At 56.6% G+C, this 22,449-nt stretch overlaps 1 protein-coding gene across 16 annotated transcripts in view; it reads right to left on the bottom strand.

Moving 5' to 3' along the window:
• ABLIM2 (actin binding LIM protein family member 2) overlaps nucleotides 1-22,449 on the bottom strand; it is a 96,459-nt gene that overhangs the window by 46,433 nt on the left and 27,577 nt on the right. For 5 of the 16 annotated variants that reach the window (XM_006153623.3, XM_006153626.3, XM_006153630.3 and 2 more), the window contains exons 4-11: nucleotides 21,202-21,258; nucleotides 19,729-19,806; nucleotides 14,002-14,148; nucleotides 11,548-11,580; nucleotides 8,774-8,894; nucleotides 7,241-7,339; nucleotides 1,295-1,396; nucleotides 745-798 (exon numbers count right to left, since the gene is read on the bottom strand). In XM_006153623.3, the coding sequence (XP_006153685.1) occupies nucleotides 745-798; nucleotides 1,295-1,396; nucleotides 7,241-7,339; nucleotides 8,774-8,894; nucleotides 11,548-11,580; nucleotides 14,002-14,148; nucleotides 19,729-19,806; nucleotides 21,202-21,258 (691 nt within the window). The remainder of the gene's footprint in view (nucleotides 1-744; nucleotides 799-1,294; nucleotides 1,397-7,240; nucleotides 7,340-8,773; nucleotides 8,895-11,547; nucleotides 11,581-14,001; nucleotides 14,149-19,728; nucleotides 19,807-21,201; nucleotides 21,259-22,449) is intronic. The other 11 variants (XM_006153633.3, XM_006153635.3, XM_006153632.3 and 8 more) reach the window with 7 other exon arrangements.

The raw sequence follows: 22,449 nt of genomic DNA, 5'->3' as shown, positions 1-22,449 counted from the left end.
GCTTTGCAGACGAGAAAACAGAGGCTCAGGTGTGGGGAAGCAACACACCCCAAATCGCCCAGAAACTCTGCGGGAAGCAGAGGAAGGCCTGAAGCCTCTCGGTTCCTACTACACGGCCCAGTCAACCTGCTGAGTGCACACCTGTTCCAGGTAGGCTCAGGTTGGCAGAGGTGAAGTCTGCAGGAAGGAGTCCGAAGACCGAGAGACGTCTCCCGCTAGACATCTCCAGCCCTCTTTGCGGATATAAGAAACCACTTTAACTGAAGGCAAGGTAGTTTGACATCCTCAAAACACTGGACCTAAATTCACACTGAAAAAATAAATGGCTGATTCTGGTTTGTTCTGTTTTCCAAAGAGCAGGCCTGGACCAGGTAGTTTGAGAAGCTCCCGTCCCTCACCATCTTGGCTGATGGCAACATGGCTGCTCCCATCAAAGTAGCACAATGGAAGCCACCAAAAGCATGCCCTTAGCTACGATTTCCCACCCCAAGGCCTCTCTGCTGTGCATTAGCCTTGGGCTTGTACCGCAGACACGTCCTTACTCAGACATCAGCACCCTTCATTGTAATCAATGAAAAGGGGCCTGGCCCACTAGAGGCCCACCAGGGAATCTGCACTGTCAGACAGCAGGGCCCTGGTGGTGCCTCGCTGCACTCAGCACACAGCAGAAGGAGGCATTCAGAAGCACACGGGTATTGATAGGCATGCGGGGCAAACCACAGCAGCGGGAGGGTCCAACCGTACCATGCTGTTTGTAGATAGGGGGTTTCCTATAGATGTTGTCTTTTACGCCAGTGTCTGGGAGAGAAGAAAGAAGAAAAGAGGAGAGAACAGGAGGGTGAGCACGTACATCGTGGAGGCTCCCACCGCACTGCTGTTTTGTCAGTAGCAATCACGCACCCAGATTTAGAACCACCAGAAAGCACTGGACCCCTGGGAGAAACTGAGGCCCAGGCCCCACACACTCGCTTAAGCACCCCCTCCCCACTCCGGATCGCCCAAAACTGTTCTGAAGTAGACAGGGAGAATGGAGGCTTGGGTGGGTCATAAGCAAACCCCTGAGGGCCACCTGAGTGCAGCCCGTGCAGACAGCCCCTTCCCCCATCCTATTCCCAGGAAATCACATCTCCCTGCTGTTTGCAGGGCTTTGAAAGAAACAAACACACACGGATTTAAGGACGCACACCCTTCTCGTGATGTTAAAAGCATCCCAGAGTTGGGGAGCAGTGGGTGGCGTGGTGGCCACGTGACAGCAGCTGAGGAAGGCCGACGGCGTGCCCCGCCGGGTGCCTACCTGGGACGTGGAAGTGGCGAGGAGCCTGCTGGTAGGTGGAGGAGGGAGGCTTGCTGTCTGAGAGCACGGAGAGGCTGGGAGTGCTCCGGCCACTTTCACTACCTCCAGACGGAAGGGCAGGGACAGCAGACACAGGAAAGGAAGAGCAGAGTAGAGGATTTCAAGCAGGAACGCGTATCACAGCCAGCTCCATCTCTCTCACCTGGTGGAGCAGTCCAAACCCTCTGCCCCAGGGAGTACGGGCCCACTGACATTTGGAGACTCGGCCCAGCGACTTGTTAATCCAACCTTTAATTGAATTACGAACAATAGCCCCATGCTAAGAGCAACTGTGCGGAGGGCAGAGGACTTGCTGGCTCCCAGCTGGTCTGGTGGTGGGCCTGGGCCACCTCAGCAGAGCCCTGGTATCCTGGGGGTGCAGATCCATCTGCTATTCCATGCCATGGTTAGTGCTAGAGTCCAGCAAACTGCAAATTTATCAAAACCAAAGCTTCCCTTCCTAATTAGCCTTGCATAGAAAGATGCTGGGTTTTTGTTTGTTAGTTTGTTTGTTGAGAATTCACAAATTGGCACTCAGGATAGGATTAAAGTAGAAAAGTTAGTAAGAAGTGAAAGCCGCTGAGTATAATGCTATCAGTTACAGGAGAATAGGAGAGGACGGTATTCCTAAACAAAGCAAATGGAAACCACCCCCGACCCTGGCTCTTCCCCCGCTCAGAGGCATTCTTTCTGCTTGGCGACCAAGGTTGGATTATCAAAACCGCAAACCTAGAAGCCGAGGTTACCTGGGCGAGCTCCCCTGTCTCCCCACACACACCTGTTTAGGGAATGGTATGATACACAGAATGCAATGGGTACCGAACACTTCTGATGACGAGGTACACAACCCGTTTTAGCAAGACACTCCTGAGGCACAAGTCATCCCCCACACTGGCCCCAGGGGATCCCCCAGGCATTCATGGTGGCTTTGTCAGGGAAAGGGGCACTCTTGACTTAAAAGATCCCCTTTGAGCTGCAGCCATTCAAAGCAGCTGGACCCTCAAGTCTTCCACAGTGGCCAAGAGTCTGGCTGGACCTGTGCGTGTACCAGCCCGGGACTGCAGGTGCGCTCCCGTGGAAGGTGTGGGAGACACTGGCTCAGAGGGAGCTCTGCCTGGGTATGATGAGCTGGGTGCAGCAGGAAGGCACCTAGAAGCAAGGATGGGCTCAGTTCGAGCCCCAACCAGCAGCCCACGCTGGGCCAAGGAGGTCCCCACGGGGGCCTCTGACTCCACCTCTGAGCATTCTCTCCCAGCCGGGCCTGGCCACTAATCTCGCCTGTCAGTGCCCATGGGACTTCAGATAACTGCTTTCCTCTTAGCTCCCTCCCTCCAGAATAGCACGGAACCTTCTGGAGCGCCCAGTGGTCAGCAGGCTCCTGCATCTTCCCATGGTCGCAGAGGCCGCACCTCAGGGAGAACAGATCCCCATGCAAGGAAGAGAGACTACAGCTGTCAATCTTTTGCCGACTGTGACGAGATCCATCCCCATGGGCAGCAATGTGACAGAAGCAGAGCCTTTGGCAAATTCAGCTGCGGAACTCCAGATCAGTGGAAGGATGTTTGCCAAAGACGCCATAGCTAAGCTAAGCATGCTTGGGGCCTCCAATGGCTCCTCTTTGCTGCCATCTAGAATTCAGGCCTCTTCTCCACCCCCCACGCCAATAGCTGAGGAGTCGAAGGTCTCATAGCACTCCTGCCCCTCCAGTTCCCAGCCTACAGCAGTGTCCCCCAAATTACGAACAAGAGTCTACGTATGTGTGCACATGATCCTCCGAGGAGGTCCTTGCCTCGCATCAGATGCACAGAGGGGCCCGAGACAAAGCAAAGCTGGACACAGCATGGTGGCCCTGGTGCACGTCATACCCACCACCCAGGGCCTCTAGCACTGGCCACTGAATTCTGCCACCTTGGTCCCCACCGGAGACACAGCTGTCCCTCTCTAGACTTTCCTTCCTCCTGCCGCCCACACCTGGTTTGCCCTTCCCAAGGCTTTCTGTCGATCCAGACCCTCCCCAGGGCTTCTGCCTCTTCTGAAAAACCTTCTAGGAGGACCCAGTCCTGCGCACACCTCTCCCTGCTCTGCACTCACGCTGCTCATTCTCGTGCGGCTTCATAGGAATGAAATGCATGGCCAGCCCTCAGCACCGTCGGAGCACCGTGCCCCTGGGACCTCCGTCATGTCCCCACAGGTGGGCACCATCTTTCCATCTTCTGTGCTGGAGGGCAGGGGACCAGCGTCCTGTGAGACTGCCTCGGTCCCTGCTTGGACCCCAGGCCGCTGACGTTGCCAGGAGTGTGAGGGAACCATACGGGGCCCAGGCGGTGCAGGGGCTTCGGAGAGGCATCAGGACCCTCCGACGGGCTCTGGCACTGCCTCTGACTACTGGGAGGGGCCTTCCAGCAGCCTCGTCCTGGGAGAGTGCCTGGTAGTGGGCGGCGCCCCTGGGCCGTGGGAAGGCAGCTGCTTCTTCATCTCCTCACTTCCATACATTTACATACTGTTTTATTTTAGGGCAGTTTTAGCTAGTACAGTAGGCCCCTCGTACTCCTACCCTGTTCCCCCACAGTTACCCTACCCCAAGGTGCAGGGGCACTGTGGTGGTGCCTAGATGCCACACTTCGGTAAGCTTCGCCCGCATTTACGACTGCCCTACTGTTCTGGGGCCTCACCAGGACAGCTCCGGGGTCTCCCCAGGACACCAACGCCATTTCGTTCTCAGGTGTCTTTAGGTTCCTCTGGGCTATGACTGTTTCGTAGACTTTCCTCGTTCGCGATGACTTGGGCAGTTGGGAGGCACACCGGTTTTGTAGACTGTCCCTCAACTACGACCTGTCAGATACTTTTCTCATGGTCATATTGGGGTTCTGGGGGCCATCAGATGGCAAAATGGCTATGTGGCTGGACTCCCATGTGGAACTGTGGTTCGAGTCCCAGACCTGGCGACTTGAAACTCATGCCAGGCATGTGTGTGTGTGTGTGTGCCCAAAATCCTGTGAGGAGAATGGAGGAGAAGGGAATGTGGCGTGGACATCCCCCCGGGGGGGTGATTTCTCACTTTCTGTTACTCTGTCTCTCCGGCAAGGGTACATGCCCTAAAGCAAAAACTTCTCAAAATAAAGAAATCCCCCAAAACCCAACTGGAGTTCTGGGACCTAAGAGGGAGCACCGCAGAGGTGGAGTGCGTCCTCATCATGTCGTATGAAGGGCGTCCCCGTCCACGGGGCTTAGCGCTGACCTGACGGCAGCCTTGCTGGCCAGGTCGCGTGGTCAGGCCCCCACTTCCTCTCCCCTCCCTCCCCGCGTGGCCAGCCCCCTGACTTCCTCTCTCCTCCCTCCCCGCTGTCCTCTCTGGAAGGGAGTCGCTGGTGCCGCCAGGAGTGACAGTGACGCTCCTCCTCCCTGAGGGCGAGTAGTGCGTAAGTGGGACCCTTCTCCGTGGGAGATTTGTCTCTCCTGGGCCTTTGTCTCTGGCCCACTACGCTGTGGACTTGTGGGTGCGCACGCTGTGCTCTGGTTTATGACCCAGTACTATGTGACTCATCTGGTTGCTCAGACTGCTCCAGCGGCGGTCCTCAGGAGCTCTCTGCTCTCTCTGAAGTTCCCAAAGTGATGGCCAAGCAGGGCCAGCTCGCAGCCCTGTGCAAGGGCCTGTCAGGACGAGGACCGAGCTGCGTGCAGGTGTACAGGCTGTGCAGCACCTGCCACCCCCCGAGAGCCGCCATGGTGACCACAAGCTGGGCTGCAGAAAGGGCAGGTTCCCTCCTGTGGGGCCTCAGAGCGGGCCCAGGAGCTGAGTGAGGGTGGGCCTAGCTCCTGCGCGAGGGCCCTGGGGTAGAAGTCCCTGGGATCTGGGCCAGGCGCATCTCTCTGAGCCTCTCAGGGTAATTCTGGGTACGCCCAAGGTCACAGAGGCCATGGAAGTTGGGAAGGGGCAGGGCCCTGGGAGCTGGGCTCCCACGTCTGACACCAGAGAGGAGGGCAGGGGCTTTGTCTGACTTCTGAACAAAGGGCCTTGGTGACCAAAGATCCAGGAAGGAACCAGGGCAGAGTCTGGCACTGAAGATACCAGTCTTGGCCCAGAGCAGGTCACGCAGGGCTGGGTCTCTGACCATGGGGACACCCCTGGGTGGGCCTTGGCAGGGACTGTTCCTGGGCCACACTTCGGTGGGTAGGGTCAGGGCCCCTGCTTTCTATTCTGATTGATTGATTGATTGAGGTATTTTTGTTACAGGGTGTGTGCACTTGCCAGAGAGGACTGAGAGAAGAAAAGTGAGAAATAGTCCCCTGGGGGATGGCCATGCTTCAATCCCTTCTCCTCCATTCTCCTCTTGGGATTTTGGGCATGCACACACGCATGCCTGGCATGACTTTTGAGCCACTGGGTCTAAGATACCAACTGCGGTTGGCCATGTTGGAGTTCAATGTCTTAGCTACCACACAGCCTGCTGGCCTCAGGGCCTCTGCATTCTTTTGTCCTGCAGGGGATCAGAGGAGGGAGAGCGGTGACCTTTCCTCTGCCTCCTTCCTGGGGCCTCACGTGGCTGGGGATGGGGCTGCTCTCACTGACTGGCCTGGGACCAGGGAACTGTAGACCTAGGGCTGCTGCCCGGGGGCCTCCTTGGGCTCAGGGCCCATTCTGGCCTTTCCTTCCCTGGAGTGGTAAGAATTAGAGAGTGGATACCCAGAAGGGGGCAGAGGACGAGAGAGTGGCAGGGTCTGCATGAGGGGCTGCTCATGGGGGCTTCTGGGGAGTGAGGCCAGGGCAGCAAAGACAGAATATGTCCCTTGGCCTATCCTTGTCCCCGGCCACACACTTTCCAGGGACCCCAAAGGTGTAACAGCTCCATCTAAAGTAGGGCCATGGCAGGCATCCAGGGTTTTCTGACGTTTGAGCAAAGGCACAAGTGGCATCTCCTTGGGCAATGTCCTGTGATCGGCCAAAATAGGTGATTCACTAGGGTTTTAAATACACCATTGCCATGCAACTCCTGTGGACCACGTGGGTGCGGTGACAAGGTCCCCACTGGCCATCTCAGGCTTTGGTTCCCCTCTAGAGAGTCTGTGTACACATCTCAGGGAGACCATGAGCTGCAGGCACAGGCCTGCGAAGGGGTGAGGAGGTGGTTCTGAGGACCAGGGTTGGTTTGGTGAGGCCTCTCTTCTCTGGTTCTGCCCGGCCTGTCCTCCTCCACGGCTTTTCCTCAGAGTGTGCTTGAAGAGGGCGTGAGGTCCTCGGGTTTCCTCCTCTCCTTGTAGAGGACCAATTCTCATAGCAGGGTCCCATCCTAAGGGCTCCTTTCATCTTAGTTATCTGTTAAAAGACTGTCTTCAAATACAGTCACAGTGGAGGTTAGGGCCCCAGTGTAGGAATGTGGGGGGACACTGTTCAGTCCAACTGGCCCTTTCCTGCAGGGATGCATGTCGTGTGTCCAGGCAGGGTGTGGATGGCGGGCAGGTCTGTGTCAGAGAAGGGTCAGGAGTTGGAGTCACACAGGGTGTGAACCTGCCCCTGCATCAGGAGCACTGAGGCTGCCACTGACCGACCTGGGACTGGGGAACTACAGACCTTCACCCCTTAGCGCTGCCCCTGGAAGCTGGCACTCACAGCACCTACCTGCCGCGGGGCTGTCGCAGGAACCAAGGGCGGCGGCTCAGTAAAGGCTCTCAGGGCCAAGCCTGAGGGCAGACCTCAGCAAATCCTCCTCTCTTCTGGCTGCCGCCTTTCGAGCCCACCCCTCCACCTGCTCCGCACCTAACAGGTCAGCTCACTTTCCTTCCAGGGACACGTACACACTGACAAGACACACACAGCGAGGGCACAGGGTGTGAGACACGGGGCTCCAGGAAGCCATGCGGCGGACACGGACAGCGAGCACCCCACAGCTACAGCACTGCGTGCCTTACCTCGGAAGTAGGGGATGTAATGATGTCTGAACACGGATGTAGGGCTTGGGTGTTGGGACAGGGAGAGGCAGCTACTGGTACCAACACTCACAGTACCAGCTACGGGGCAACAGAGAGCAGGTCAGAGTCAACCTGGGCTCGCCGGCCCGGCCACAAAGCCACAAAATATTCCTAGTCCCCACTCTGCTAGGAACATTTTGGTTTCCTCTCTTGAGGATGGACACCTTTTTGAGGCACCTGAAGGGGGTCATGGATATGCTTCAGGTCACTGTCCTCTAGGTATGGAGTGAGGGAACACAGACCTCAGAGGACAAGATGGTGGCCCCCAGGGCTGCTGGGCTGGAGCCTCTGGCTGGGGCCTCTGAGGGTGGGATGGGCCCCAGAGTCATGTCTGCCACTCCATTCTGAGGGTCTTTTGGGGATCAAGGACCCAGATAGAGAGCAGCCAGCCCGAGGTCACCAGGCACCTCCCCTGGCCTTACCAGCCAAGATGCCAGCCGGCTCTCTGGGCTTACCACGGGGCCACGCGTAGCCACCCAGCCTGGGCCATCCTTGTAATGTGCTGGTGGAGCCAGCCAGGGTCCTTCGGAGAAGGCTCAGTAGTCACTGCCCTTCGTCCGCTGATTGGCAGCCTCACCTGCTCGCCCGCTCGCTCACTCGTTCTCATCCGCCTGCTCATCCCTTCACCCACTCGCCTACTCACTCATTCATCCACTCTATTCACTCACTCACTCATTTACTCCACCTCTCACTTGCTCACCGTTCATCGAGCAGGACGGACCAGACACATTACAAGGAGTCAGTGAAGACAACTTTGCAAATGAATGAGTTTTGATCTTTCAAAACCGCCAGAGGAGAGCTGTGGTCCATGGATGTGAGAGTGGGGTCATACAGCAGCTGGCCAAGAAGGAAGTAGCTTGGAAAAAAGCCCTCAAAAAGGCTGTGTCCCTGTGGCTTTGACGCACGTAGTGGGTTAAGGAGCTCCAAAGCTAAGGGAGAGCGATTCGCAGCCGGGCGCCAGGCGGAGAATGAAGTGAACCGTTGGCAGGGAGGACCCTCCACAGGGCTCTCTACTTGCTGGGGAGGGCCTGGTGGTAGCCTCCCTCCTCCCTCTCCCTGGGGTGACCCACACAGCAACAGGTGAGGTGTTCATAGATATGCTGGCTTCGTTTTCTGACTGCTGCCCAGCTTGAGTCTCCCCAGACGCACAGGAGCTGGGAACCGGCTGTCTGATCTCGACCATTTGTGCTGTTTATGTCCCCACATCCCTCACTGCTGAGACCTTAGCTGGAGTCCCGGTGCTCAGAGTGTGCGTCCCAGGATGCTCGCCTCCCAGGATGGCTCCTCCAGCCACAGGGAAGGCAGCTGCCTCTGCAACTTCCCTCCCCACCCCGACACGAGGACTTCTCTCCCTCCACCTCCCACCACTGCAGTCCCAGCCTCTCTGTGTTTCTAGTGGCTTAAGAAACAGGTCACTCTACAAGAGGAAAAGCAAGGAGAAGGAAGTGTCCCAGGGACCCCAGGGCTAAGTACCTGGACGGCTGTAGTGCTGGGGTGACCGTGAAGTGGGGGTGTAGCGTCCGAGGCTGACGGAGCCAGTGGAGCTCGGGCTGGAGGTCCGGCACTGCTTGTAGGACCTGTCGTCCTGGTCTCCCTGGGAGAGAGGACACAGCTTGTGAGCTGAGAGCACTGCCCACCCCTTGCCCACCTGCCTGCCCTCCCACGTGGCAGTGCCCTCCAACACAAGCGGCTGACTCAACGTGGCCCCAGGATGAACCCCTCGCATCTGCCAGGACACACCTGAAGAGCCAGCAGGAGTGGGCACGGTGCCAACATGCCCTTTGACCTGAGCATGGTCCCTGTACCCACCAGGTACCTGTCTCCTCTTTCTGTCTGCCCCTCCTACCGGCTGAGGCTTCACAGAGGCGGGAGAAGAACCTGGTTCCACCTTCACTCTCCAGTTCCCCTCCCTCCTGACACTTCCCAGCACCCAGGGCTCCCCGAAGCACAGTGAGGACCACTGGGACTCCCAGTCCTGGCAGGAGTGCCCTGTGTGTGATCGAGGACTCTAGCTCTGGAGGTACATGGGGAGGTAGGCCCAGCTGAGTCAGACCTGCAGCACTGACAGCAGAGACCGCGACCAAGCAGGGATGGGCAACTGTCTGGTGCGGGTCGAGTGGTGGCAGGTGGCATGAGATGGCAGAGCAGCATGGCATGAAGGGGGGCAGGCTGCCCAGCCTCCTCAGCTTGGCACCTAAGACCAGTCCAGGGTCCTGCTGTGCGGGGACACTGCTGCTTTGCCTCCCAGGTCAGTGCTGGGCATAAGCAGGGGGAGTCCTGGCCTGCCTTCATGACTCCCTGACCTGTCTGAACTGTCCGTCCACTCCTAAGGGGCCTGCAGCCTGCCTTGTGCACCCCTCCATGCTGTCTCAGGCCAGCCCTCCTGTCACACTCCTACCTGTGCTTCCCCCTGGGCTCTTCCAGGGCTAGCCCACCCCACAGCCATGGCACTCTCCCTCCTGGGCCAGGAGAGCCCTCTGTCTCCTCTCTACCTCTGGGCATCCTCTGAGCAGCCCTGACACCTGATGTACACCTTCCAGGTGCCCTGTCTCCCCACCCAGCCCGCACACAGGGCTCGCCAGCTGCCTGTGGGGTTACAAGTTTAATGTGAGCCTTTGGTTGTCACATCCCTGGGCCCAAGGGTTTGCTGCCCAAATCTTACTGGTTCTGTGGCAGGGCAAGTTCTTCCCAACAGAACAGCATCATCAGGGCCAAAAGAGGGCCATGTTCTTCCCACTGGTCCCCAGCACTATTTCTAAGGGCAGAGCTTGAGTCAAGGGGAGAAACTGGGCAGGGGAGGCTGCAGAAGATGCTGGTTCTCTGAGGTGTAAGGAGCAAGGGGAGGGCCTTGGCCTGCAGGAGAAGGAGCCGAGCTCTTTGGAACCACTCCTGAGGACTGAACTGGGAAATCCAGCTCGGGAGGTGGGTGGGATGGGGTGGGCAGGAAGCAAGCCGATCCTGGGGACACAGTGGCCACCTCCAGACCTGTGCATGCTGGCACGGCTGTGGCACCTCCCTGACCAGTACGTGTGCACTTGTCTGTCCAGCTTCGGGGGAAGGGCTCACAGCTCGAGAGTAGGCTTTGCAAGGAAACCAGGCTTTTACTAAGAGCCTCATCTTAATCTCATCTATGGGTGGAGGCCACCTCCTTCCCTTGTGGGTTCCCTGTGGAGGTAAATGAGGTGATGCCAGAATGCCCGGTGCCAAGCCTGGATGGCCAAAGTCACCCGTGTGTAGGGATCACTAATCCAGTCGCTTCAGGAGCGCCCATGATACTGACAGCCAGTGCACGGCTTCTCGGCAGTGGGCACCTGCAGGGGTGAGCACGGGCTCTGAGCCAGTGGCCGGGCTGGAACTCTCTTTGCCCCTTTCTATGGCTTCCGAGTCCAGAAAGGTTATTTAAGTTCCTGTGCATGAGTTTACTGCAGGAAAACCACAGGATTTCACTCCGAGGGCCATCGTGGGGCGAATGAATTCGTGCGTACCCGACGCTCACAGCAGCAGTGAGTGCCGAGAGCACGCTCGGGTGCAGCTGCTGTCACCGTTCTTCAGGCTGCAACGGCCTGCCTGGCCTTGTACGGACCAGAGAAGGGACAGCTTAGAGGACAGCTACGGGGCCAGGAGAGTGGTGGTTAAGGCACTAGATTCCCACAGGGCGGTCTGGACCTGGAGGCTTGAAAATCATGCCAAGTGCATGTGTGCGTGCAAGCAGATGGAGAAGGGATGGCAGCGTGGCTGTCTCCCCTGGGGGCTGATTTCTCACGTTCCCTCTCTCTGTCTCTCTCTGTTAAGTGCATGCGCTCTATGGCAAAACCTAAAAAGAAAACAAAAAGGCAGCTCCCGATTTCACCAAGTTTAAGAAACAAGGGAAAACCCAAACTAGACTGCTAATAATGAAGGCTACTTGATAGGGACACTCAGAGTGCTTGTCTGGGAGGCCCGGGCGTTTCCCACAGACCTTGCTCAGAGGGGCATGCATGGACCCAGACCAACCCAGACTCCTGAATCTTTCTCCCATGACCCAGACACAATCTGCTCAGGGGACACCTGGGGGCCAGCACCCACACCTGGGGGCCAGCAGACACAGGAGGGGAGCATGCAGATGAGACACGATTATAAAGATAACCAGCACCAAGGAGGACCCCCGAGCGGCCAAGGCCCTTGCTGAGGGCCGCTGGGTGGTTATCTTTATAACCCGCGGCAGCACCGTGAGCAAACGGGAGGCAGGTAGGACGGCGGGTGGTTACCTCAGTCGGCGTGGGCGAGAGCAACTGAGGCGACTGTGGATACAACACACAAAGTGGCCTGTTAGTGCCGCAGCAATCGGCGGGGACGTTGGGGTAGGGGACAGTTTAGTAATTGGTGGGTGCCACAGGGTGTAGACAGTCACACGGTGGGCCCCGACCCTTCAAACAGGCAAAGAACCCCACCACGAGACACAAAACGGGGACTCTAAAGCCTTCTTTTTGGAGAAATCTGGTCAATGGCTTGCAGAAAAGAAGAGGTTCCCAGGAAACTAATATTATGCCGATGAGGCCAGGCAGGACTTATCCCCATCCTGGCCTGTCCTCCGGGCCCTGATCTTTCCCGTGAAGACGTAATTTTCCAAGAGGAAGCCTGTTGGTTCGGGGCATGGGCTGCAGCAGCCTGTGAGTGTATCGCCCTGGTTTCCTCTGGAAAAGAAGGAAGGGGCCCAGCAGAGAGAGGGTGATTTGGAGCCTCTCGGTTCAGGGTTAGGCCTGGCTCTGCCGGTGGGGACATGGGGGACTTGGGGAATGACTGACCAGCCTCCCCAGCCAGGTGCCTGCTTTGGAGCAGACAAGCAACCCCAAGCCCTCCACTTCCCACCACTCCTCTGCCCCCTTGATGATCCCAGACAGGTCCTTGGGTCAGGAACCAGGCACGGCTCCCACCAGGCCTGCCATGGAGGCGTGTGGCCTCAGGGGGCTGTGAGAAATCTCAGAGAAGACGGCGAAGCACCCTGTGCTCATGTGCCACTCGATGCCGTGCTCTGTCCATGTGCTTTCTGGCACGTGTGACCCGTGGGAGCAGGGTGGAGGGTGACAATGGCCACAGCCACGCACATCACCTCTGCATGCACATGACCCTCTGCTGCAAGGCCCTTGCTGCATGGCTTCCCTGAGCTCATGTGGGGTACATGAGCTCAAGTCAGAAAGGGGACGCCTGACATCCCAGGACTGGGAGGGATAGAGCAGAGCCTCGAATTCAGTCTCTAGACTTAATCCTGCATCTTAGAGAAAGCATGAAGAAGAGCTAAGAAAACAGCCAGCCTGTGTTCTTTGGGGGTTAAAAAGGCCTGGATTTAGGTCTGGGCTCTGCTGCTTACTGCCTGGAGAGACAGCCGAGCCGCTTGGCCTCACTGACTCTCCAGTGCTGGGCTTGGCTCTGACCAGGGCTGGATGATGAAACCCACGCCTGGCCCAGGCAGCTGACGGGTAGCTGCAGGTGGGATGCCCTGTCCTCCCACCAGCCTTCCACAGGTACCCGTCCTCAGGTCCCTGTTTACCTGCAGGGGCAGAAGCTAGCCCGGAGGGACACCTGACCCCCCCCTAGAGCTCTTCCACCCTCCCCGCATGGCCCTTGAGCTCCATGTTGGCAGCTGTGACTCAAACCCCTTGTCACCCAGATCAAGCGTGGCACACCTGGAGTCTCAGCCTCGGGTCCCCAAAAGCCTTGCTGGAGTCCCCAGATGAGAAGGCCCAAGGGAAACGAGTTGGAAAAGGCCAAGTTGTCCTACCCTAGGTAAGCACCCATGCCTGGACCCCCACGCAAACAGCACATGCCCTCAGGCCCACAGCCTGACAAACACGGCTTTTCCTGTCCGGGCAGCCACTCACACCGAAATCACAAAGCTACAAAAGAAAGCCAAACGGTGAGCTCCCCATTACGTGGAGAAGAGCAGGCCTGAGTATGAAGTCCCTGAGTAATACGGGCATTGTGCACAGGGTCGCCGTGACAGAAATACTTTGTGCTGCAGCTAGGTGGGTGGGACTGGCTCAGGGGATTCAGGGACAGAAGGGCACACCGCAGCCTGGGCGGCATGTGGCTAGGATAGGAACAGGATAAATTTGGTGTATTATGGAAATAATCTAAGACTTAAGAAAATTGAGAGAGGGGCTAGCCCTGTAGCACAATGGTTAAGCACTGTGCATTGGGAGCCAGATCCATATGGCTGACTGTGGTTCAAATCCCAGCCCTGGCAGCTTTGACAAGCCAGGTGCATGTACATGTGTGCTCAAATCCTGATGAGATGGAGTAACTGGGGAAAAGGGATTGCAACGTGACTGCACCCCGCGGGTGGAGGGGTGCTCTCTCTCTCTCTCTCTCTCTCTCTCTGGCAGTGTACTCCTCTCACGATTAAAAAAAAGAAGCGAAAATGAAGAGATACTCCATTTCCTTTTATCATTTTCTCCTAAAAACCAGCTCACTTCCTGCTTCCTGCTCTATTTAACAAGGATTTTCAAGACCTGCTCCTCCAGGGAGGGGGCTGTCGGGGGCCTGAGCAGACCCGCAGCTGCTGAGAAGGAGGCGCAGGCTGTCTGGAGAGCACAGCGAAGGCTGTGTGGAGGAGCAGAGAGGCCAGAAGTAGGCTCTGAGCAGGGGGGACACACTGGGACGTCACCCTCCAGACCGTCCTCGTGGGGGTGGGGTGTCCAGGCCACACAGGACGGGGACCGTACCTCGCCATAGCTCTGCCTGTCCCCTGTGGAGTGGCTGATGTAGGGGGAGTAGGAGATCATGTCGGGGCGGTCGATGTTGTAGATTGCCTTGTTTTTGGGCAGCGCGGCCAGGTCCCGGTAGTCCAGGATCTCATCGCCGAGCTTGGCCTGAGAGGAGAGAAAGCAGACGAGGACATGGTGAGACCCACATCCCGGAGAGCAGCCGCTCCAGAGCCAGGGGCAGCCGTGGCTACAGGGGAGGCGGGCAGCAGGAGTCACAGGGTGCCGTGGTGCAGGCTGAGTGCTCCCAGCTCCTGACCAGAGGGGACGGGCTCCAGAGCAGGCCAGCGTGGGGCCCGCAGCCAGCAGAGCCGCGTGGCCTTGAGGAAGCCTCTCCTCTGTTACTCTCAGTTTCCTTCTCTACAAAGTTGGGGAAATGATTGCAAAGAATGGCTCCAGGACTGAAGACGCTGTGCCTGTCACGAGGCCTAGATCACAGGACTGTCTATGGCCTAACACATAGCACACACACATGTACCACACGCATGACATGCATGTATGCACACACATCCACACCCACGCCCACACAGGCACACACGCATGCAAGTGCATGCACAGTGTACACATTTATGCATGCACATATATATTCACACATAGAGAATATGCCTACCTGAGACGGTGGAGATATAGACACTTCACCCTCACATCTCTCCACACCCAAACACTAGTGCACGCATGTATGCACACTCATGCTCCTATACCCCAACACCAGGGCAGTCATGCCCATGCCCACACACGGCTGCCCGTACACACTTACAACACACTTCCACACACCGTCACAACACTGGCACTCCCAGACTTGCTCCCACAACCTGTGTAAGCATGTACCCACACATGCACATGTAGTTGCCTCACCACAGGAAGTACACCCATGTCCACACGGCCGCATACAGCACACACACACACTGTATGCACACACGCTGAGCACTGAGCACTTACAATACCGCAGCCAAGTGCCTGACCTTCAACTGGCAGCTGGGATATGACCTTTCAGTGGGGTCTAGGATCGCCCCTGGCCCGCAGAGGCTGCTCCCTCATGCTGGCTGAACAAACACCTGCTCAGGTGAGGGCTCTGAGACCCTGCCTTCCCGGCTTCATCCCCTCGCTTGCAGGTTAGCTCTGCTGTCCGGGCCTCGCCCCTTCTCCCTGGCTCTGGGAACTCCTGGGGGGCTGCCTGGGGCACTTTCTGGCTCTGGTCTTATTGCCCACACTTAGTTACAGCAGCCTGCTCTCCTGCAGGGACTCCTTCAGCCATGCTCTCACTCTTGACACCACAAGTTTGCAGGCTGTGGGTCACAGTCGCAGCCTCCACTCCAATTTTGCTGTGTTCTCTGGGGTCCAGCAGCCGCCATCCCACCTCTTCCAGAAAGCCTTCCCTGACCACCAGACTCAGGGCTCTCTCAAGAAGTTGAGCCTCGGGGTGAACCCTGACAGGACATTTACTTATAGAGCTCTGGTGTCTCGGACCTCTGGATGTCCTCTTTGGAGTGTTCAAAAGACCTGGGATCAAAACCTGAGCCTGCCATCTGTAACCCTGACGGCCAGTCCCCTGGCATAGTTCTCACTGGTGCCCTCTGCCTTCAGGGATGTCGGACCTGAGGCCTTGTGCATGTGTGTGTGCATGTGTGTGTGTGTATGGGGGGTGGTCCTTGTTTGTCCTGGTCTCCTGCTCACTCCATTCCATGCTATTTACCACCTTGATCTACTTACAACTCCTCTCACTCAGAACCGCGGGTTTGCATATGCCGTTCCCTCTCCAGGACACACCCTACTTCCTTCCCTCCTTTTCCTCTTTTTTTTTTTTTTTCAAATAATTTTGCTATAGTGCACATACACTCACCAGAGAGAGAGAGATACAGAGACAGTGACCCTCCCACCCCCAGGATGGCCAGGCTGCAATCCCTTCTCCAGGATTCATCACTGAGTTCCTCGCCCTCACTCCAAGCCTGCAGAATTGAATGCAAATTAACTGAGCTAAAGTCAGGTGAAGTCTCTGGGTCTTGTTCTCTCAGTGAGTTCCTGGAGAGGCCTGCATTTCGCAGGTCACTGTGGAGGCTGCACCCTCCCTTCCCCACCTTTCCTCTCCCTGGAACTACAGCCAGCATCTCAGCTCAGCCACGCGGGGCCAGGAGGTCTCCCTGCTCTGGGTTAGTCCTCGGGCTTCCCTGAAGAAGCCAGCCCGATAGTATCGATCAGAGGGCAGCCTCTCAGTGCCACAAGCCTGCAGATCAGAATGACCTCGGACAGGTTGCTCAGTGGCCTTACAGATGCCTGCTCTCCCACCCCAAGTCCCAGGCAGCTGCTGTGACAATGGCCTACGCTGTCTAACTGGTGGAAGGCCACTAGGGTATGTAGACATGCCAGTGTTTTATCTTTTGGTTTTCTTTCTCCTTGCTTTCTTTTTCTGAAGGCCACTAGGGTATGTAGACATGCCAGTGCTCTATCTTTTGGTTTTCTTCCTCCTTGCTTTCTTTTTCTTTTTTAGCCCCTTTTCTTATTCCCCATACTTCATCCAGCATAATAAATAACAAGGTGACTGCATACAACATTATAATTACAATGTAATCCCGTCAGTAATGATGTATAATGTAATAAAACTGCTTTTATACTATGCCGACTCACCGCTTTCTTGCCATGGCAAAAAAGAAAAAAAAAAGTCACAAACAGAATGTTCATTGTGACCTTACACTATTAAAAATAATCGCACACATGCAGAAAAGACACCTAAAAGGTGCACTCCACACCACGAGCAGAGGCAACTCCGGTGGCAGGATGATAAACGACTTTCATTTTCTCTTTTGTGCTGATGGCTGCTTGTGTAGAGCAACTGTGAGTTACTTTTGTACCAAGGGAAAAAGGCAGTAAAAGAGGTCATTTAAAAAGCCCCTACTATGTGTGCATTTTACTTCTGACACTAAGATGGACAAGGCAGGGCCTCTGAGCAGCAGGGACTCACAGCCCACTGGACAACATCTGTCCCATCCCTGCACACTGGGTGTTTGGAGGGCCAACGTTTTCTGGACTGGGTGGAAGGAAAGAAGGAGACACTGCCTCTGACATTCACCATTCCACAGCCGGGGCTGCCAGGAGGCTGGTGTCCAGGAAAGCACCCTGAGGTGGGCACGAAATGGGCTCGCCTCCGTGGCCATGGGTGTGCACAGCACTGAGCGCAGGGTCAGGTGCAGAGCGGCTAGCAGCCATTACCAGCGGGGCAGAGTGCTGCATCAGGTCAGCTCTCCTGGGGAAAGAAGTCGAGGGTGGGCACTGCTGACTGCAAGCCACACCAGCCCTGACTTGCGAGAGAGCCAGGGGGCTCTGGCCTCTGGAGGAGATGTGTGTCCTTGGATGGTGGCTCTGTTCAGTAGAGGCCATGCAGCACATACAAGGCTGTGTGCCTCTCTGAGCCTCGCTGATGTGGCTGTGGTGATGCCCACACTGCTGGGCAGCACTGAGGGCCAGACCTGCCACTCTGGCATTCTCCACTGTGTCAATCTAAGAACTGAAGTTTGGACTCAGGAGACTGGATTCAACTGATTTGTCCTGAGCCTTCTGAGCAGGACGTCTGTCCGAGACCCAGTGCACTGGGTGAGCTGCCCTCACCAGTCGGAAGCACTGCAGCTGCCAGGCAAGCTCCTTCCTCTGACGTCCTGCGTTATTTCTTGGCATGTGTGAGTGTGTGTGCATGTACCTGAAACGAGTACGTGGCGTCTGCGGCCTCTGCCCCAGTCCCACCCATGGACAGAAGGGCCCTGTGCACAGGGAGGCTGTCTGGCCTGCTGCGTTCCCAGGGCCCACTGTAGGTCTTGGCGCTCTGCTGTGCTTTTAACTGCCTAAAGGAAGAAGAAAGAATCCTCCATAGCTGTTTTCAGCACTGATCAGTGGAGTTCCCTGGAAAAAGCCCAAGCATGTGGTCCCTGGGTTCAAAGCCCAGCTCTGTTATTACTGTTGACAAGGCCTTAAAAGTAATGCCATGACAAAGAGGCTCTTCTCACTGCATGGTCACATGGTCACTAGAACCCAGGCTCTCAACCAATGCCAGTTTGTTCAAAAAGTAGTAGCTGGTGTTAATGAGCAGTTATTGTGCCATCACTGCACTGTCACCACGCCAGTGTACACCTCACCACCACATTCCTGTGTCCCCATGTCACACTCACGGCCAGCACAGCGGCTACCATCTACTGAACGCTCGCCAAGTGCCAGGCCCTGTGCTAAGCTCTTTGCAAACTTCATATTTAAATAGCAGTCGTGAAGATTATTATTCAAAATGACGATGATGGTATTATCAGCTGAATCCCATCTCCCCCAAATTCATATGTTGAAGTCCCGACCCCAGTGAGTCCGTCGCATAGGTCCTAATCCAATACGACTGATGTCCTTAGAAGAAATCAGGGTGCAGACACACACACAGGGGAGGCCATGTGATGACATGGGGAGAAGGTCCCCCCGTGCCAGCCAAGGAGAGAGGCCGCAGGAGGGACCAGCCTTCACCTTGGTATCTGCTCTCCCAACGCCACCTCTGCCATCTACAGCCCTTCACTGCGGCAGCTCCAGCACACCAGCCCGGTCAGCGGTGAGAGTAATGGCAGAAGCAGATTCCTGGGGCCTTCCTCTGGGCTGAGAATCTCACGCCCAATACTCCCTCCATGAGCCCTGGACAGCAGGTTGGGGTCTCTCCATCTTACAGGTGATCTTCCAGAGGTTCAGAGAGGGCGATGCCTGGCCAAGGGCACACAGCTGTCCTGGTGACTTTGCACTACCATTCTAGGCCTCAGGTGTGCATCCCGAAGGGCCATAGTGCTAGTCACCTTCCAGGCCAGTGACAGCTCGCATTAACCCACGGACTACAACACTTGTCCGGATTAAGGTCAGAATGACCCTGCGCCCAACTGTCGTGAGAATGGAGGGCTGAAAGAAGTGCAGAGGGTAGCTAACCCAATCCCCACTGTGCTGCAGGGGACACCTGACTCAGGCTTGGCGGTGTCGGGGGAATGGGAGAAGAGCCTTCGCTGCAGGTCACTGGCTGTGCTGAGCCTACACCTGGCTCAGGAGCCCAGGCACATGGCCCTCACCTTGCACTTCAGGGCTCTTCCCAGATGACGCATGTTGGTACTTAAACAAGTAACATTGGCAGATAATAATAATCCCCCATCTCTAACCCTACTAGCCGGCAGAAATTGCTGTTAACTTGTGTCAATATTTCCTGTCTCTGTCATACTTGATGCACACGCACACACGGGCATGCATGCATGCACACGTTCTTTAATACAATGGGATCACGTAGTATGCATCTTCCCCCAATCCCACTAGGGGCTGGGCAAGTCCTGTCAGCCATCGATGTGATGCTGTTTGTGCGCACCGCTTCGTGCTCTGCCACCAGGTCATTGGGGCTGTGCTCCCAGGGGACCAGCACGGCAGACAGATGCATGCACATTTCATAAGGTCCACACCGACCTCCTCTCCAGAGGAGAACGCCGACCCGACAGGGGACCAGCACGGCAGACAGATGCATGCACGTTTCATAAGGTCCACACCGACCTCTCCAGAGGAGAACGCCGACCCGATGGCTGACACCCCAGCCGACACGCCTCAGCAGCCTCTCAAGCGGTGAGGGGCTGGCTCACCAGTGGCCCCGACCCCCGCCCCCTTACTGTCTGCCATGCTTGCTTTCCAGAGGAAGACCAGACTCACATAAATTACGCGGCTCGGAGACCCCGAGGTGCTGGAAGCGGGGACAGAGATGATGCTTTCTGAGGAAGTCCGGGTTTCCTGGACAAGGAGGAGAGAGGGGAGGCTGGAGACAGCACCAACAGCTGCAGGTCCTGCGTCAGCTGGAGTGCCAGCTCACGAGGTCTGCTTTTAATTTTCTTCGCTGCGGGTTGGAGAATCCTTAGACTAAACACAGAGGCTTGATGAACACTGGAAAGCTGTCATCAGACAGACACAGTGTGGGAGACACGCAAAGCAGCACCCCACGGCCACTAGCTGGACATCCTGCGACGAGCACGAGCCCCCAGTCGCGGGCCGATCTGCTTCTTGGGATGAGAGAGCAATGCATGTTTGCCTGCGTCCAGGCAAAGGCCTCTCACCCACAACCTAGGTGCTCGGATGAATCGCTTTCCACCCAGCATGTTCCACCTGCCTAGACCTCCGTGGGGACCACTCCTGGTTGTCAGATGTGGGACAGTCTCTGTCACCCTAAAGACTGGCTGGACCCCACTGCTCTGCCCTCCCCACCCCTACACCCCTTTGGCATCAGGAGTACTTGCTCCCATCTCTCACAAACGTGGAAGGCAGCCGACCTCTGCAGCACCCACCCCACTTGCTGTACTTGGCATCCAACCCACTGCAGGACAGGGCCCCCTCCACTAGGCGGCGCCAGGCACCCTCTCCTGGCCCAGCCGCCACCCCTGCCTGGCTTTCCCACGCCTCCTACTCACCCTGTCTGAGAGGAGCCCATCTCCCTAGGGCCTCCCCAAGCGTTCAGGAACCAAGGCCTCCTCCTCCCCACAGCCCCCGCATCCTCTCTGTCCTCCTCGACGCTCCCCATCTGCTGCTACTGCTGTCTCCTCTCGTGTTCTAAGCGGAACCTTTCCTCTGGCCCACCCGGCCTCATAATTCCGTCCAGCCCATCTCAGCAGTCCACACCCGCTGCAGTGGAGGCCAGCAGCCTGGGAGGTGCCGGTAAGAGGGCAGATTGTGTCCCTCCCCCACAATTCCTGCACTGTGCCTGGAGACAGGGTCTTTTAAAGAGATAGCAGAAAATGGGGTCACGAGGTGGGCCCTGGCCCAGTAGGACTGGTGTTCTTATTAGAGGAGAGGTGAACAGACACGCATGGAGCAGTGACCATGGGAGGCTCAGGGAGCAGATGCCATCCACGAGCCCAGAAGAGAGGCCTCAGGAGACCCCAACCCTGCTGTCCCCGATTGTTGATGTCCAGGCTCCAGGACTGTGAGAGGCAGATTTCTGTCGTCTGAGCTCCCTGCTCTGTGGCACTGCGTACAGCAGCCCTAGGGACTGACAGGCAGCGCGTCCTGAGCCTCCTGTCCCCGTGGTTGGCCAACAGGGGTGACCACCAGCCTCTCCTACACTCAGCACAGCAGCGAGGATGGGGACAACACCAGGACCGGATGTGGGCCAACAGGACAGTGGGAGGGACAAACCTGTAAGGCATGGGGGGTGGCGCCCGGGCAGACCTGATTGCAAATTTGGTTCTGCATCTAGAAGGAAAGAGAAGAGGGAGAGGGCCGGCTGCCATTCGCTGTCTCGTCACTCACTCACTCATACCCCTGTCCACACCTCGGCTATTTCCCCCATCTGAGGGCTGAGCTCAGCCTCCTCTCCCTCTTCCTCCTCCAGGCCTGCCCTGCACTGCATTCCAGAGGGGTCAGCTCAAGGGTCTGCCTGTGTCCTAGGACCATGGCCTTCCAAAGGCTAGCAGGGGCTGGGGCCATCACACTCAACTGATTCCCCTGGTCACCCCGAGGCATGGCATGATGCTGCGTGCTGCTTGCAAAGAAGGTGCCCCACTTTAAGGGTCTACTAGCCCCACTGTTTCGGCGGCCAGGTTATATATTTTCACTGGCCCCAAAGGACAAGTGCGTATAACTTATACATTAAAAACACCCTTTGAGGGCCAGCAGGCGGCACAGTGGTTAAGGTGCTGGACTCCCAAGGGGTCGACCATGGTTCAAATCCCAGACCAGGAAGCTTGAAACACACTAGATGTGTGCATGTGGGTGCCTACAATCCTAAGAGAAGAATAGAGAAGAAAGGATTGCGGTATGGCCATCCCCCCTTGGAGGGGCAGTGATTTCTTGCTTTGTGTCTCTGTCTTTCTCTGTCTTTCCAGTAAGTGCATATGCCCTATAGCAAAAATCTCTCTCTCAAATAAAACCAAAAACACCTTTTGAGTCTCTTCCTCTTCTTCCTGAAGGGGCTTCCCATTTCTGAGGACTAGACCAGAGATAAGGCATGAGAGGCACTCTGCACTGGTAAATCCTTTTATCTTTAAAACATTGCTAGAGGACAGGAATACTTGTCAGAGACAGAGAGAGGGAGCCCTAGGGAGAAAGCACCCCCTAGTAGGGTGTGGTCACACTGCAAACCTTTCATTTCTCCATCTTCAAGGGACCTTTAGGCACATCCACGCATGCACATCCTCCCAGTGTGTTTTCCACAGGGCCAGTCCCAGGATTTGAACCGGGGTTGGCCATGTGAGATCCAGCTCCCTTAACCATGGCTCCTTTAGCCAGCCATGGGCTGGCCCTCCTTTCACTATTATTCCAACTCAAGCTGGGCTTGTGAGATGACCTCGGCCAGAGGGTCCCCTTCTTTGCAAAGCAAACTAATGATTTAAGAGAGCACTTTAAGAGAGAAGTTCCTCAGGCCCACAGGTGGTTATTCACAGG

This window comes from Tupaia chinensis, unplaced genomic scaffold (assembly GCF_000334495.1).
Source record: "Tupaia chinensis unplaced genomic scaffold, TupChi_1.0 Scaffold000384_1, whole genome shotgun sequence".
In the NCBI taxonomy this organism is placed as follows: domain Eukaryota; kingdom Metazoa; phylum Chordata; class Mammalia; order Scandentia; family Tupaiidae; genus Tupaia; species Tupaia belangeri.
Note: the sequence above shows the minus strand (reverse complement) of the source record. Positions and strands in the feature narration are given on the sequence as shown.